Here is a 16,828-nt window from a genome sequence, read left to right on the forward strand (position 1 = left end):
TCTCTCTCTCTCTCCTTTCCTCTTTACTCCGGGGAAGATTTATCGCGGGGTAGGAGCGCAAAAGAAAAGTTGGAAAAGTTGCGCCGAGGTTCGACACGGCTCAGCCCCTCTAGATTCGCGAAAGAGGAAAACGCGAAGCAATCCTTTCAGCCGCGACTCGAATGCGGGAAAGAGAGTGCGAGTCGTCTACGCACAATGGGATTCTATATTTATGGCCTAAATATTCCCCTTTTAGATAGAATCCTAAGGAGGGTGTAAATGAAAGAGCGAGATAGCAAGTTAATGTCGAGATATAAATGCAGCGTACATTTTGTCACATTTAAGGGGTTGCATATCTTATTTTCGGAATTTTTTTTTCAGTAATTAATGCAAGGATTTTTTAATTTTATTTTTGTTATATATTTGAGTATATGTATATGAAAAATAATAATTTTTATTTCGTCTTTTTATAATATAATTTTTTAATTTATAAAATTCACGAAATTATAGGTAACTTATCGAAGAAAAAATTACAGTTTTGCCACTTTTTTTATTATATAAAAAATGAGATGAAAAATTAAAAAAATTCCGACAATTCGTAACTGTAACATTTCTTCACAACAAAAATTTTTTTTTTATTTGTCAGGTTGAATTGAACTAAAATCTACTAGTACAAAATCATGCAGACACTGGAACCATTACTGATACATGCAACTTATTATAACAATTTTTTATGAAACTTAATAATTTTATATACATCTGTACGCGAGTATATATTATATATACTCAAATATAAAAAAAAAAAAAATAAAAAACCTTTGTAAAAATAGGCGCGTTTTTACGCTCGATAAAGATATTTAATCTCTTTAGAGTCCTACACAAAAAAATTTTACATCTTACATATCTTTATTAAAATTTAAATTGTTATTGTTTGTATTTATTACAACATCCCTTAAAGAAGAAAGATGAAATGAGCCTCGCGGGAGACGTTTCCAGTGAACTTGGAAATTGCGACATAAACACGGGGTTCAAAGTGATCTCTTTTATCTCGTCGGTTTAGTGGGTTAAGGATCTTTGCTGTTACTCGAGGAGGAAAATTTTTACGCACTCCCCGAATAGTTACATGATTTAATGCTCGAGTGTAATCGTTGTATCATATTCACGAGCTTTGTGTACACATCAGCGGTTTTCCTCTTTCCTTTCTATTATAACTTATATCGACTTACCCTCACTGTAAATCTCACTTCACCGAATCATAAAATAGATAAATATGATCAATACTTTATGAGGAAAATATTTATATATTTAAATAATAATACATATATTATTTGAAAATTTATTCAAAATAAATTTTTAAATAATAATTAATTTTTTTAAATTTATTAAAAAAAATTATATTAATATTATTATTAAATTTATTTAAAAAAATTTTTAAATAACAATAAGTAAGATAATATGTAATACATTGATTACAAAATAAATAAAATAGACAAATATGATAAATACGCATTCTCTCGCGCGGGTCAAAATGATTCTCCGACATGTAACTTTTATTACAAATTCTATATACAGCCGCGCGTTTATCTCTTCCGGGCAACAAAGTACGCACTTTTATTTGTAAAGGCCCTCGCTCCCGAGAGCCGTTGATACAAATCAAACATTTGGAATCTTCGTCGCGTTTGCGCGCGACGTGATGTAGAATTTTCTAAGAAAACACATTTCGGGAGAGACATGACTCCGGTGGCGAATTCATAACCCACCCCTAGCTTGGGTTAAGAAAGACAGAGAGAGAGGGTTGCGCGTGAGATTTATCTTTCGCGCCCGCGATCAGGAGAAAGAGAGAGAGCGAGAGAGAGACACTGTTATGGTTTCGGCTCTGGGTAGTCGATCCGGTTTCGTGTTATTTTACATAAATCTGAAGCTACACCATGTCGCGTGCGACGTCCTCGCGCTGTAATTCATGCTATAGCCGGCCCCACGCTAACTGAATTGCTTTCGCCAGGCTTCCTGCCAACTTTTAAGCTCGCGTGTCAAAGGCACGGCACCGACACGGAGATTTACGTCACGCGCCCCAACCGCGCCAGTCTTTTGATCGCATTAATATGAAAATTAAATTAATTAATTAGTTAGTTCTGGATATATATATATATATATATATATATATATATATGCATATACGATGTTACGTCACTATTTCTGACCGCCACGCGAAGTTGATTTATGTTCTTTGCATCGCGCGGATTATTATGATTGCATGAACTAAATACCGGCTGATTTACATTTTCGCATCCATCCGCCGTCCTCATATGCGAGGTATAAATTTGCGTCTCATATTCTGCGAACTGACCCTAAACGCGATCGCATTTGCAATTAGCGATTATCAACCCCTAGCGATGAATTAATTTCTAGTCATAAATGATAATATCGAATGTGAAACAAACTCAGTAAGTAAGAAATATTTAATCAACATTTTTATACATTTTCTAAACGTTGTGATATACTGTTTTATATAAATATGTTTAAAATATTATTAATAAATATTTTTTTTTTTTTAATATTTTAACTGATGTTTTTTTTATAAATGTTTTAAAAATATTATTTGATATTGGTCTCAAAATATTAATGAAATATTTGAAAAACGTTAATTTCAACATTACCGAAACTTCTAAATCGATGTGAAAGTTAAAAACTACATACTTGACAACAATAATAACGTTGTAGCAATGATTTTTTGCTTTCTGGGAAAATATCGTGACTATATAATTGTTCATTGAATAAGGTATTTCGTCTTTGACGTAAAAATTAAAGCGATAGAAACCATGAATTATCTTTATGATATAAATTAATTATGTCGTTTACGGGTGCTAATTATTTTATTTAACATTATTTGGTAATCAAATTTTAATTGTCGCGCTTTGAATTTTTCGCTGATTTAAATATATTGTATTTTGCTCATCTTCGAATTAAATGAAAGAACAAAATACCATGATACATCAGCGATTAATTAATAATTAATTTGGAGGATTATTATCTCGGAGATACGACATTACATTTGTTGTTAACTGATATGAATGGTTATTAATAGATTGTATGTATAATGCATACAATAATGTATAATACAATAATATGCTCCAGAACGAAATTGTTACCTTGTGCATTACAATATTCGAAAATATATCATCCTCTTACTAGACTACTCGCGCGACAGATTTCGATAGAATAAATCATATATAGAAGCGAAATGTATTTATTATTAAACAGTCGATGCAAAACGTCTTTCCATTATTTGTATCACTCGATTCAACAGTTTGCATATACATATATCGATCCGTATTTTTAATCTAAAAATGGGACACATGAATATGTTATACTTAAATATGCAAAATATTTAAACACTAGAGATATTCACGATTCCAAACATATTTTCAGTAATATTATTCATAAAATCGCAATTTATAAATTTTATTCCCTATTTTATTCTCTCTTGAACTTCTTATTTCAAATAAATGTTTTAGTACAAATTTATACTTTAATAAATAGTCACTGTTTTATACATGTCGTTTATTTATAAGCTAATTGTCAAGAAAAAATCGATATATTTTCAAATATCAATTTTTATTATAGAATTATAATTTTAATTCGCACACAGTTAAAAAACTTCTACGTTAAATTTAACAGATATCACATGTCCCAAACGATCCACAGAAATTTTTGTGTTAATTTAACATAATATGGATTTGTTAAATGAAGACACAAATATTGTGTTAATATTTTAACACAAAATAAATGCAAAATTTTTAATAATTTAAAATATGTTAATTTTAGATTTTATCATCCCCACTTATATTATAAAATAGAAAATCAACATTTCTTTCTGTAAATTTTAACAGATAAATCTTGTCACTAATAAAGCAGAACATATTTATTGTATAAAATTAAAAATAGATACATATTGTGTTATTTTTATATCTTTTTCAGTTGTTTTAATAATTTTACATTTAAGTTCAATTAACAGAACAGTAACATGTTAAATTAACACATAAATGTGTTAAATATTTAACACAAAAATTTTAACGGGGACTGTTTTCATCAAGAAAACACAAATTTTTCTACTGTGTATGAATATATATTCACATTAATGATGTCATATTAATTAATATTCGCTCTAGAGAACTAAAGCCTGCAGCGTTTATTGACAATATAAATGTAATATCGTATCTCTGTGCCGGTAATTCAATTTTAGCACAAGCATTGGTGTCAATTTATTCAGCATAAGGGTAGGGTCAATTTACGGTGTCATTGCGGTGTCATTGTTGACGACGAGTGGTGTGTGAATTTGATCGCGTGACTTTCGGAAGCTGAGTTGCAATCGCAGTTTCCGCGTTATTCTCTATCGCAACGCACGTAAAAAACAAATTGATAAAAAAAAATCAACTAAAATGAGCTACTTTAATTCAGGATGTCAAAGAAAACTTATTATTACAAATAAAAACACGTCAAACAAGTTGTTATTGCAATTAATTTTCAATCAGTTTTAGACTAAAAACTGTTTAAATGTAACAATAAATTTGAAGAAAAATTTGACACATATTAAGAAACATAACATTTTAAAAGATTGACTTCTAAAGAAATCGGGCTGCCTCACTTTTTGCTTACTAACGACAATTTTTTCTTTTCTTGGAACATGGTCCTAATAATTAATTATATTTGTAACACATTGCGAAACATTTTAGACAACATAGACTAATTGTCAATATGCGAGTTAACATATATAATTTTAGGCATAGATGTTTTAATCTTTTTTTAATCTTTCGTTTTCAAATGTTTATTGTTTATTTGATTTATTATGCATTAATTGTAAAATTTAATTCTATTCTTAATAATTTTTGTTTGACATCCTGACTTATTAAGGTAGCTCGTTTTAATTGGCCTTTCTTTTATTAATTTGCTAAATTCATACGAGCCAAAACTTTTAGTATAAATTTAGCACGTAAAAAAAGTTTTATATCGTGTGCAAACAACGTTGAGAGCGTGTGTGTGAGAATAAACAGTGCCACCCGGCTGTTATAGTTTTTCAATTAGCGCGATACATAATGATTAACCGTGCTCTCATGTTTGTGCTACAAGAGCAATTAAGCATAAATATATAAAAAAAGAAAAAAAAATAATTAAAAACAAAATAACAAATAACGTATAATGTTTTATTTACTTTATTTGTTACTTGCTCGACATCTCCACAATAATCTTTTATTTTGCGTAATTATGTAATATAATGTACGCAACATATTTTAGATTTTATTATTTGCAAATACATTTTTTAATAAAATAATTATAATATATATTATAATATATTATTTTAATATAAAATTATAATATAATATATAATTTATGAATTTATAATATATATTAATTAATATTTTTATATAGATATATATAAAATACTCTTTTTAATATTATGTTTAAAGTTTATATCTGTTTGTATTATTTATTATATATAAAAATTTATTTTCTTATTTATTGTATTTTTATTTTATATTCTAAAAAAATTCAGATAAAAAATTTCTTAAAAATTTATGTAACATTTATATTAAAAATATTTTATCGGTTCTCGAATTAAATAAGTAATGTATATATATAATTTATTTATGTTAAATATATTTGAAAGACAAATACAAAATTATGCATAATTATTTTTCGATATATTATTCATTATTTTTAATATGTGTTTTTTAATTTAAATATATATTTCTATTTTATGGATAAATATTATGCATCACACACACACACACACATAACTATGTGTAAATTTTTAAAAAATTATTCTAATATCTCGAGGCCAATTATACTTTCAATTTAAACATGAGACGGTGCATTGAAAAATGTGCGAAATTGAAAAATACGTCTAATATTAAAGTTGGATGCAAAATTTTAAAGTTGATAGATACGATCTGTCACATAAACACCAGACAATATTGGATATGAGTATTACACATGTATATGTTTAATTACCAAAGTAATGGAATTACGCAACAATTATGTTTCTGCACAAAAGTTAATCAATGTCGATCTTGCATATTGAAAAATTACCGACAGTTTCTCTTCCTTTATTACGTATTCTTATTGAAAAGGTTCATCGCGCTTTATCTTTAATTACGTTATTCACAAAAATAAAGCGATAAAAAGAGACTCCGCAATATAACGCAGCTGTTACATGCTTGGAAAATAAATGACACTGCAATTATCAGCTCTATTAAGTTGCGTTATCAATTACTGTCACTGGCTTCTATAATATATCATGTCACCGTATCTTGTAAAACGCGAGTTTACAAACAACAAATAAGCTCTCTAACAAATTAATTTTCTCCTGTACATAATTGTCATTCTTTTTTAACGATTTCGACGCAATTTTAAATATTTTTCATTAACTTGCAATTTACATTGTAACGTTGTAATATAGCAGCTAAGCAGTTAAGCGATATATTGCGAGGAAGCATATTACAGATAGCGTCGGTCTCGTCGCCTATTCTATCAGTTCCTATTAGACGATGAAGTCATGCCTTATCATCGATACGTTAATGGCTATCGATACGTTCTCGTGTAGAGGATTGCACTCGAGTTCTATTGACATAAACTCACGTTAGGAGATATAATAGGTGACTTGTGTCCGTGCAAATTTAATAAGCTATTCAAGATAATATTCTCTCTTATCATCATTTTTACATTGAAAAAAATTTATAGAATTTAAACAAATATTTATTCAATACTGTCTAATAAACCATTTATTATATAATAGATATATAAATCAATTTTCTTATTTATCGTATTTTATAATGTTATATTTTATAAAAATTCAGATACAAAAATTTCTTAAAAATGTACGTAACATTTATTATATTCAATATATTTGAGAGACAAGTACAAAATTACGCATAATAATTTTTTTTGAAATTAATAATATTGATTTGATGTGACAAATATTTATCAATTTAATAATTTTTTTCAGTGTATATTTCTCATTTCCTCTATTTTTATTCTTATGCAATTTATTTTCTTACCTTTCTTGGACGTGCGGAACGAGTCGTCTTTAGGCACATATTGTATATCGTAAACCAATGTCGTGTTTGCCAGGAGAGTCTTATCCTTGTTGATCTTGTAAATGGCGTATTTGAAGGCTAACTCCGATGGGCTATCCTTTTGATCCTCGGTAAAGATCGCTCCTGCAACAATTTGAATAAATGCCTTCTTTAAACGCACTAAAGTCTTTCATCTCATATTCGGGACTCTATAATGTTACAGTAGCTATGAATTATTAATATATACTATGCTATTTAAATAATTGAACTGCGTACGCTAAAATATTATTTTTAAGTATACAGTAACGATATATAATATATACATTTCATTATAAAAAATTATTGATATAAAAATATGATTAAATAAATAAAAATATATATGTATATATAAGTGGAAAATAATAAAAATACAATTTGCGGTAACAAGAGAAACACCAATAAAGCTTCGAAATGTTGCGCTTTTTGATCAAAAGTAAATACAAATTTTGCATTTAATTAACCGCGCGTATAATTTATTAATTTCATTCAATTAAAATCCATTACGGTGAAAAAAGAAAATTGCACCGAAGGGAATCAAAATGGATCAAAGCGAATTCTGTTCGCGAATGTAATTTTCTTACAAAGAGGCATTTTATCTCGCGACTCTTAATAGGCGAATAGCAAATTTCAGCATGTTCGCTAATTGCATGTTCATTTTGCCCGGTGATAGAGTAAGTACGGAATTTTATTTTACAATTACATTATATATATTGAAGTTTTGCCGAGGGAGAGGAAAAGAAAACGCGTCCACGCCAGAAGCAGAATAAGTGTCGGCGAGCGAATCCGAAAAAGAGAAAACTCCGCTAAAAGAAACTGAATTCATTGAAAGTTATAACCGAGTTCGCGAACTTGCAATAACGATCCTCGTTCCCTATCTGTCATACATATTCTACATATACATATACAACCCGTAAGGTACCCGCGCGATTCTCCTCTAAATTTAATTAATGACTTCACCACGGACGCAGCTCACTTCGAACGCGAGTTTTAATTAAATTCGAATAATTACCGCGGCCAAAACCGCGCTCACGGTGTCAGAAAGTACTTGGGAGAAAACTACTTCTCGTAAATTAAACCGTTGAATTTGCGTTCAAAATCGATATTAAGAATTACATTTCTTTTTATCGCGCAATTCATATACAATTACTTTACATTACACTTTTACAAATTGTTTAGAAAATAAATATATCAAATTATTATTTATGTATTCGATGAAAATTGATTGAGATAATTGATAATTAAATTGATCTCTCTTTCTACCTCTTTTGAGGAATAATAAAATAATTAATGAAATTATTTTGTTAATTAATTTGTAAAATGAAATTTACTTTGTATAAATATCGCATTTTCTCTCTCGACTTTAGAACAAGATTAAAGAGAAACATCAATCAGATAAAATATAAAGTACAAAAAATATTTATAACTCCTGCTTTGTTCTGTGTTTCGAATATAACGATTAAATGTACTCGCTCTGATGCATTTGTAAAGTACGGTAAATATTCCGCTCTGCTGCTGAAAACTCTCTAATACTTTTATACGAGATATCTAAGAATAAAACGGTACCGTAATTAACGGCTTTGTCACTTTGTATCGCTTTTCATTATATTATCGTTCATTAAGAAATTTTGCTACGCGAAATCTCGGTTCGTTCAAAGACGATTTAAGCAAAGCGGTACTTTGCCGCTTGAAAATCGCTTAAGGTAAACGCGTTTACGTCGGTTCATTATTTTATTTCTTTCTTTCTTTTTTTTACATCGCGGTCATTTTCGTGATTGCGGTAATCAACTTCATACTTTCAAGCTCTTCCAGCTTTGCCTTTCTCGCGTTCGAATTGATCCAATGAAACGCTTTAAAAAAAAAAAAAAAAGATGATACATTTTTCTATATCAACTTCATTGCGACTAATCTATCTGGAAGTAATCTAACTGTTATAATCCCTCGAAGCGCTCTTCGCTAGGTAACTTCAATTTCCCGGCTTTATCTTGCAGCACGTGACTGCTACAGCGTTTGAGTTTTTATACGAGTGATTATTTCTTCTTTCATAAAAAGAGATTTCTTCTTTTTTTTTTTATTATAAAGAAGACCAGACATCTAATTAACTTGAGTTGGAAATATTTCTAATATACTCTGTACTTGTGTATCTATGTATATTTGAAAGTACCATCCATCGCTTATATAAGAATATGGTAGATTGCAATAAATATATTTGCGTATACCTGGCGAAATATGTTATTTATTTTTATAAATTAATATTTAAAAAATAAAAATAAAGAGTCTAAAACTTAAAAATCAGTCACAAAATAATTTGTAAAATCTAAATCCAATAATTAATTCATAAAAAACTTGTCACCTAGAATATCTAAATTATTATGCAGTTAGAATATTATTTGATAATATAAGAACGTTGCATTCAATTATGATTCATTTATAGACATGCAAATTTATCTTCGTCACGTTCAGAATTTTCTAAGATAAAACTCTTATGGTCGGCGAATCAATCTCCGTCACTCATCCGAAAGAATTAAGTCAGTAATAATTACATAAAGTCAGTTATGTTTTTTTAAAGTGTTATTATGACAGAAATTATTTGACAAGATAATTATTAACAGAAATTTTTTTATGGAAATATTTAAACATATTTCGCAAACTTATTCTGCTCCAGGTATACGCAAAGGGATTATTTTGAATGCCAGTTCTCTTATTATACTAGAAAAGTTGTTTATATAAATTTTTATACTTTGATTGAACTTTTCCACTTCAATCTTATTTCTATTAAAATTTACAATATTATTTACAAAATGCTCTTTATAATGTACACTATTGCTCTTTATAATACACTATTAATATTTTTTTGTGTATGTATGTTATATTTTATAATATAAAACCTATCACATAATAAACATTTTTTAGCATGTGAAACTTTGAAAACAATTGTTTGGTCAATTTTTTATATATTATTTTATTATTTACAAAATTATTTACAAATATTCTATAATATACTATAAATAGTATACTATTTATAATAATATACTATTTATAGTAATATATTATTTATAATACAATATACTATTTTTATAGTATATTATATACTATTTATAATATATTATTATTATATATTATATATACTATTTATAGTATATAATATACTATAAATAGTATATAATATAATACAAATAGTATATTATTGACAAAATTTTGTATTTTGAAGATAAATTTCAATTATAAATTACATATAGTCGTTGTTTAATAACTTTTCTACTCTCTCTCTCTCTCTCTCTCTCTCTCTCTGTTTGTATATATTAAGCGTTTAATTAGACAGTCGCTGATATTGCTTTAATAATATTTGACAGAAGCTCGTATTGTACTTAGCACGTAGCTATGCGATGGACATTAACGTGACCATATCTGAGTTCAAACCGCATTGCAGCAATTGTGCATGCTCTACACAGAGTTGCATTGTTCTCCCGAGTGCAGTGAGAAATACAGGGATAGACTAGGGTATTTTGATGATAGTGCATTATTATCGTTAGGGACGATGAACACAAATGACTCTCTAAGACATTGTCTCTTCTTGTATGTATGAGTAGAATTTTTTCTCTCGTTTGCTAATCACGGCTAAAATTTGCATTAATCATATAAATGAAGCAGGAGTGGTTGCAAATATCGTATTTATGTTAAGATTTCCACAAATCGGTAAAAAGTTATTAAAGTACACAGATTAATAGAGTTTGACGTAAAGACACTTTTTATTTAATCGAACGTAGTATAACATATATTTATTTTTCAAATGTTTCAAATGTCACTTTTATAATTTTGAATTGGCTTTAATTTATTAAAAAATAAATTAAAAATTATAGGGTATAATATGTTATTCTTATTAATTTGCGTGCATATCTGCAAAGTTCATTAAAATTACATGTCGACTTTTTCGTATATTCGATCAAGTTTAAATATTGTAATAAATAATATAATTTTCGAAACAATAATGATCAAGCGTCAAGCACATGCAATATTTAACGTAATATTATTGAGTGAATTAAATAATATTTCTCGCCGCCATCGGCAATTTTGCAAATAATAATTATAGCTCGGAATATTCCATAAGAGAGAAATGTTATTGTAGAAAGTACAAATGCAATTAAATAAGATATAAATGAGGTTAAAATTTATTTTTAAATTTTTTTATATTTGATTTGATTTCTTTCTTCATTTTTTTTATCATTTATAATATCGTGTGTGTTTTGTAATGATATATCTATATTTGCGTACTTTTCAAATTACTGGCAACGGGATCTCACAGTGAAGCCTCTCCTCGGAGACAAATAAGCGCCAACTTTTATTGAAATGAAATGCGCTTTTGACTTGAGAAAAGTCAGAGAAAAACTTAAATATACCATTCGTTTTTATTCCGATGCTCATTGAGAGAATGACGAGTCTTCAGAGACTAGATATACATTGAATAAGCTTTATGCTTTCCCGAAATAATCAGGAAGCAAAATAATTAAAATCGAAAATATTCAAAGAATTGTAATAATATGTTTTAAATCGAAGAGTTTTTAGAGAACTATAAATCACCATTCTAGTTCGTGGTATTTTAGCTTTATAAGAAAAAAAATCTATTATTCATCTGATATGGAAACTAATTTTTTGAGGTAAATGCCAATCTTATAAATAAAATAATATATAAAAAATTTATTATGTGATAGATTTTATATTATAGAATATAACATACATACACAAAAAAATATTAATAGTATGTTATAAAGAGCAAACACAATTTTGTATTGCTGCGTATCGATATTATTGTTTTTGAATATAATATATATTCTATCGGATTTTCCCAGTTTTGCGTATAACTGTAGTACTTTGAATAGATACATATATGCATCTATTTGCTAATAAATTTTCCTGTAATATTTCACGAGAGAGCGCGGGATGTTGAATAAATTACTGGAAAAACCAAAACGAGAGCGCGGAAAGCGCAGTATTATTTTCAATACCGTGCATAATATTCATTAACATTCCAGTTTTGAACGATATTATCTCAGTACGTTGATTATTTTTGACAGTTAATATCGAATATGGGAGAGACTTTGCGTGTGATCATACGTTGTCATTAATAATTATTTTGTTCAATACACAGTTAAATTATATACGTTGAACAAATGCCTTTCTCTCGGTTAAGATTTTAACAAACTCTTTATTAAATTCATGGCATTGTGTATTCATTACATGCGTTAATACTGTGATCAAAACATATGTCACTCGTAGATTGAATGTAGATAAAATGATCCAGATAATTGAATAAAAAATGATAACAGAAATTTCTCACTTATATGCATATTCTACGCTTCAATAATGTAGTAATTGAGAGCGAGATAAAATAACAAAATAAATTTGACATAATTATTGATTAATTATTAGCTTTATAAATAAAATATACAAATATAAATTTCGTTAAGTATTAATTGCAAAAGACATTTTATTCATAATTAACGAAAGTTTCGACAAGCTGGTTACATTTGTATATTTATAAATGAATAATTAATAGAATTTTCCCTTCTTTCTCTTCATTGTGAGCATTCCTTTCAAAGTAAAGTAATACAACTTGTTTATATTTTGCTTAAGAGATTTTTTGCATCATTTTTCTTAGTAAAGTACAAACGAAAAAAGTAGAAAAGACACACTGAAACTCGCAAAGTTTGCATTCCACGCGCGAACAAGGTAGAAGGAGCTAACATAACCGTGTGAATTGTTGTGGACGTGGTAAGACCCGCTCGATGAACTTGGGCAGGGCTGCAGCTGATGCATATGTAATTAGTCGTGCAAGTTGTCGCGAACATTCTGCAAATTTCTATGAACATCGAGCCAAGATTAACGTAAGATAATTTCATACTAATGATGTCCGCATCAAAATTAGCAACAACTTTGTAATATGTAACTAATGAACCCTACTACGAGCGATTGATTTCTCATGTCAAAGTTTATAAGTGTAACAATATCTGACAGATAATTAAATGCAGATATTATCTGTATTTAATTTTCACTTTCTCTCTCTCTCTCTATCGTGTACGCGCAGTCTATTTTTATATAAAATTGTTTGTTTCAGTCATGTAATTTTTTTCGATAGTTTTTAAGTATAGTTCTCGTTTATTCTATTTCTCGTGCACGTCAACACTTTTCAATAATAATTTTAATTGCTTTTACATGCTGATATCGAAAAACAATTTTTTGCTATTATTTTTATAATAAAAAGAAACTTTATTTTATTTAATATGAAATATTCAATGTTATGACGTTTAATGTATAATATATAAATAATATTAAATTTGTGAAACAAAATAATATTTTATTTCATGAAATAAAAAATATATTTCTGATTTAAAAGTTTTGGATACATTTACTTAAAAAAAATAGTAATATATAATATAATATATTTAAATACACATATATAAATATAATATTATTTATACTATATATTTTTTAAATATGATATATTGTATCAATATAATATAATATATTTTATCAATATAATATATTTTCTTATCAATATAATTAAAAATTTCACAATAAAATGGATACTTTTTAATTGTTTGATGAAAAGCTTCTCGTGTTTCTTAAAATAGCGCGCGAAAATCATTTATCTCAATTATTGCAGTCAACAAGTTAAATAAATTTTAATCTGAAGAAGTTGGAGAAGAGAGAGAGAGCATCCTTTTTACACCCGTCTCCTCAAGGAGCCATTCACCTTCCCACTCAATTATTATACGTTGATAAGATTCTCGCTTTTCCAATGAAGCTTCTTGTGGAAGTTGACGTTGCAGATTCACTCGTCGGCAGTTTCGCCATTATCTTTCGCTATCGCTGCTCATTGATCCGGCGCGGCGAACTTTGTAAACTTCGGACAACTGTCTGCACCCACGTTGATCAGGCAAATCGGCACCCACAGAGGGGCTGACTTCGTCCTTTCACCCGCTTCCGGTAGCGGCGGCTCGGTTCTGAGTTGGTGAGGGTGATACGCGTCTCTTGGTAACAGAGTCGGGCACTTGATTAAATTTGTTTGCTCAACATCTCTCTTAGCTTGCATTCCGTTCGTGGGCGGAACGCGTGTCGAGCTGGGGTATTAAAACAGACAGCGTCGATTTCCCAAGTAACAATGAACACGTGTTTGATTACGTGCGCGTCCTTTTGGATTATCTTGACGATTTTTTAAATAAGTGCGTAATATCAAATTTCCAGAAAAAAAATTTGATCAAAGAATTAATTGATATTTTTTATTTTAAGAATAATCTGTAGAGTTTAAAAATGTACACTTATTTTTAACATAAGTGCATAATATCAAATTTCCAGAAAAAAATTAAATCAAAGAATTAATTGATATTTTTTAAGAATAATCTGTAGAGTTTAAAAATGTACACTTATTTTTAAAATAAGTGCATAATATCAAATTTCCAGAAAGAAATTTGATCAAAGAATTAATTGATATTTTTATTTTAAGAATAAGCTGTAGAGTTTAAAAATGTACACGGAGAGAATTTTCTCTTGGAATTTACCCTGAAAAAAAAATTTAGTTAATTCTTATAAGTATTTATTTCAATACTGTCAAATAAATTATTTATTTGAACTAATAATATTTATTTGATATAAGAAAATTCTTTTCAAAATAAATAAATATTTATTTGTTTCAAATAAATGATTCATTTGACAGTATTGAAATAAATATTTGTTAATTTAACAAATTTGTTTTTCAGTGTGGTAATCATGGATAATATGGAAGAATTTTATAAGAATTTCTCTGATTAATATTTATCACAATAGAAAATATTAATATGTACATAGTAAATTTTAGTATGTATATATAGTAAATTTTACTATGTATATAGTAAAATTCATTGAACATATTTTATATTTTATTGTGGTAGATATTACTATTTCTATTGTGTTAAATATTAATCAGAGAAATTCTTATAAAATTCTTCCAATACTATATTGTCCATGATGACCATAATTTTCAGGATAAATTCTAAGAAAAAATTCTCTCTGCGTATAATTATTAAATAATAATTCTAAGAGAAAATTCTAAAAGAAAATTCTCTCTGTGTATAATTATTATAAATAATAAATAATTAAAACATTGGTAAGACAATCGATTTTAACTTTATAATTTACAATTTCTATTAAATATAAATATTCAATTTTTTCTATAAATACTCCAATTTTTACTTATTTTTTTTAAGTATAATACTATTTTACAAATAAAACCTTTGAGATAATAAGTCTCAAAATGTATGTCACAATTCTTCTTTATTAATGCGATTGATAATAAAACGTAATAAAACATTCATGTATTTTAAATGCTATTTAAACTAACTTCGTTTTCAACTTTTCATCGAAGCTATTCATCCTTGAAGTCTCACTCGCATAAGCACGCGAAGGTTCTTTAACTCAAATCTTCCTTCATTCACAGTCTCCCTCGAGCTAGCAAGAAATCTCGAAGGCGTTTGTAACGAATAATACCTATGGATTCATCTTTAAAAGTAAGTCTTAGAGAACCTGCATCTTCGGAATTTCTCCAATAGAGACATTGAAATTTGAACGCAGAGGAAATAAATTTTTTACAGCTTTTTTATTCTTGAGATAGACTGTATTCGTTTTTATTAAAATGGTGGAGGTGTTAAGTATTTCTGTCAGACTGGAAAAATAAGAAAATATGGTATACGTTAAGAAAATTAAATTCAAGCGTATATTAGGTAATTATCTCTAACAAAGAAGCTAAGAGCTACCTATAATATTGTTGACAAATTTATTGATATTTTCTCTCGCCGGCTCTATTTATTTTTCCATTAACGGGGATAATAGTACCACTTCTAACATAATATAGCCTTAACGAAGACCATGCTTCTTCGTTAAGCTGATAACACGCTCGGTCTGAATAAGTTGAGTCAATATTAGATTATGTAAGAATGACGGAACAGTCAACAATAAAGCACGAAAGATGTATTTTAAAATTCTCTCTTTTCCTAAATACGGAGCAAAAACGATTTTTACCAAAGAAGCAAAATATTTTTAACATATATAAATAATTTTTTAAAATTGAAATTGGATTTAATCTTTACAGATTTTTTTATCTTAATTTTATTTTTATCTTCTCAAATGTTTTTGTAAAAAAAAAAATATATAATATATTTTTTATTTTAAAAATTAAAAAAGGGTACGAGAAGATTGCACGGTTATTAATTCGTAATCTTGTAAGTTGAAAGAACATAAAACGTCTTTGGTGATCCTTCACTGCTCGGACCGGGTACGAGATGCATTTATCAATGTTCCGCTGCCGGAGATGAAACTCAGGGAAGATTTCTTCTTCGCGTAAGTTCCGGCAGCCATATGCTCTCGGCCGAACACATAATCGCAAATGACTTTGAGCGATTTTGATTTTGAAACGCGCGGATTTATCGTTAGAGTCCTCTTTTGACATAATAAGCTGCTGATCAAACAAGACGTTAATCTGATAGCCACTACGTGTATCGAAAAATCAAAATATCATTATCTTTTCTATCTACGCGTAAGCAAGGTTATCGGGTAAAGCAAAACAGAGGAATTACATATCTAGAAAAAATATTAATAATTGTTGTATATTTTATATTTCACTTTTATACAAAATATATAATATAATATTATATTATATAATAAAATAATACATAATATATCATATATAATATATCTAGAAAAAAGATTAA

The 16,828-nt window shown here is 28.0% G+C and overlaps 1 protein-coding gene across 1 annotated transcript in view; it reads right to left on the bottom strand.

Moving 5' to 3' along the window:
* LOC114938581 (glutamate receptor ionotropic, kainate 2) overlaps positions 1 to 16,828 on the bottom strand; it is a 210,933-nt gene that overhangs the window by 85,605 nt on the left and 108,500 nt on the right. Inside the window, exon 3 of the mRNA XM_085487905.1 lies at positions 7,035 to 7,196. Within this exon, the coding sequence (XP_085344031.1) occupies positions 7,035 to 7,196 (162 nt within the window). The remainder of the gene's footprint in view (positions 1 to 7,034; positions 7,197 to 16,828) is intronic.

Source organism: Nylanderia fulva, unplaced genomic scaffold (genome assembly GCF_048542155.1).
Source record: "Nylanderia fulva isolate GAGA-0341 unplaced genomic scaffold, ASM4854215v1 Scaffold11, whole genome shotgun sequence".
Lineage (NCBI taxonomy): Eukaryota > Metazoa > Arthropoda > Insecta > Hymenoptera > Formicidae > Nylanderia > Nylanderia fulva.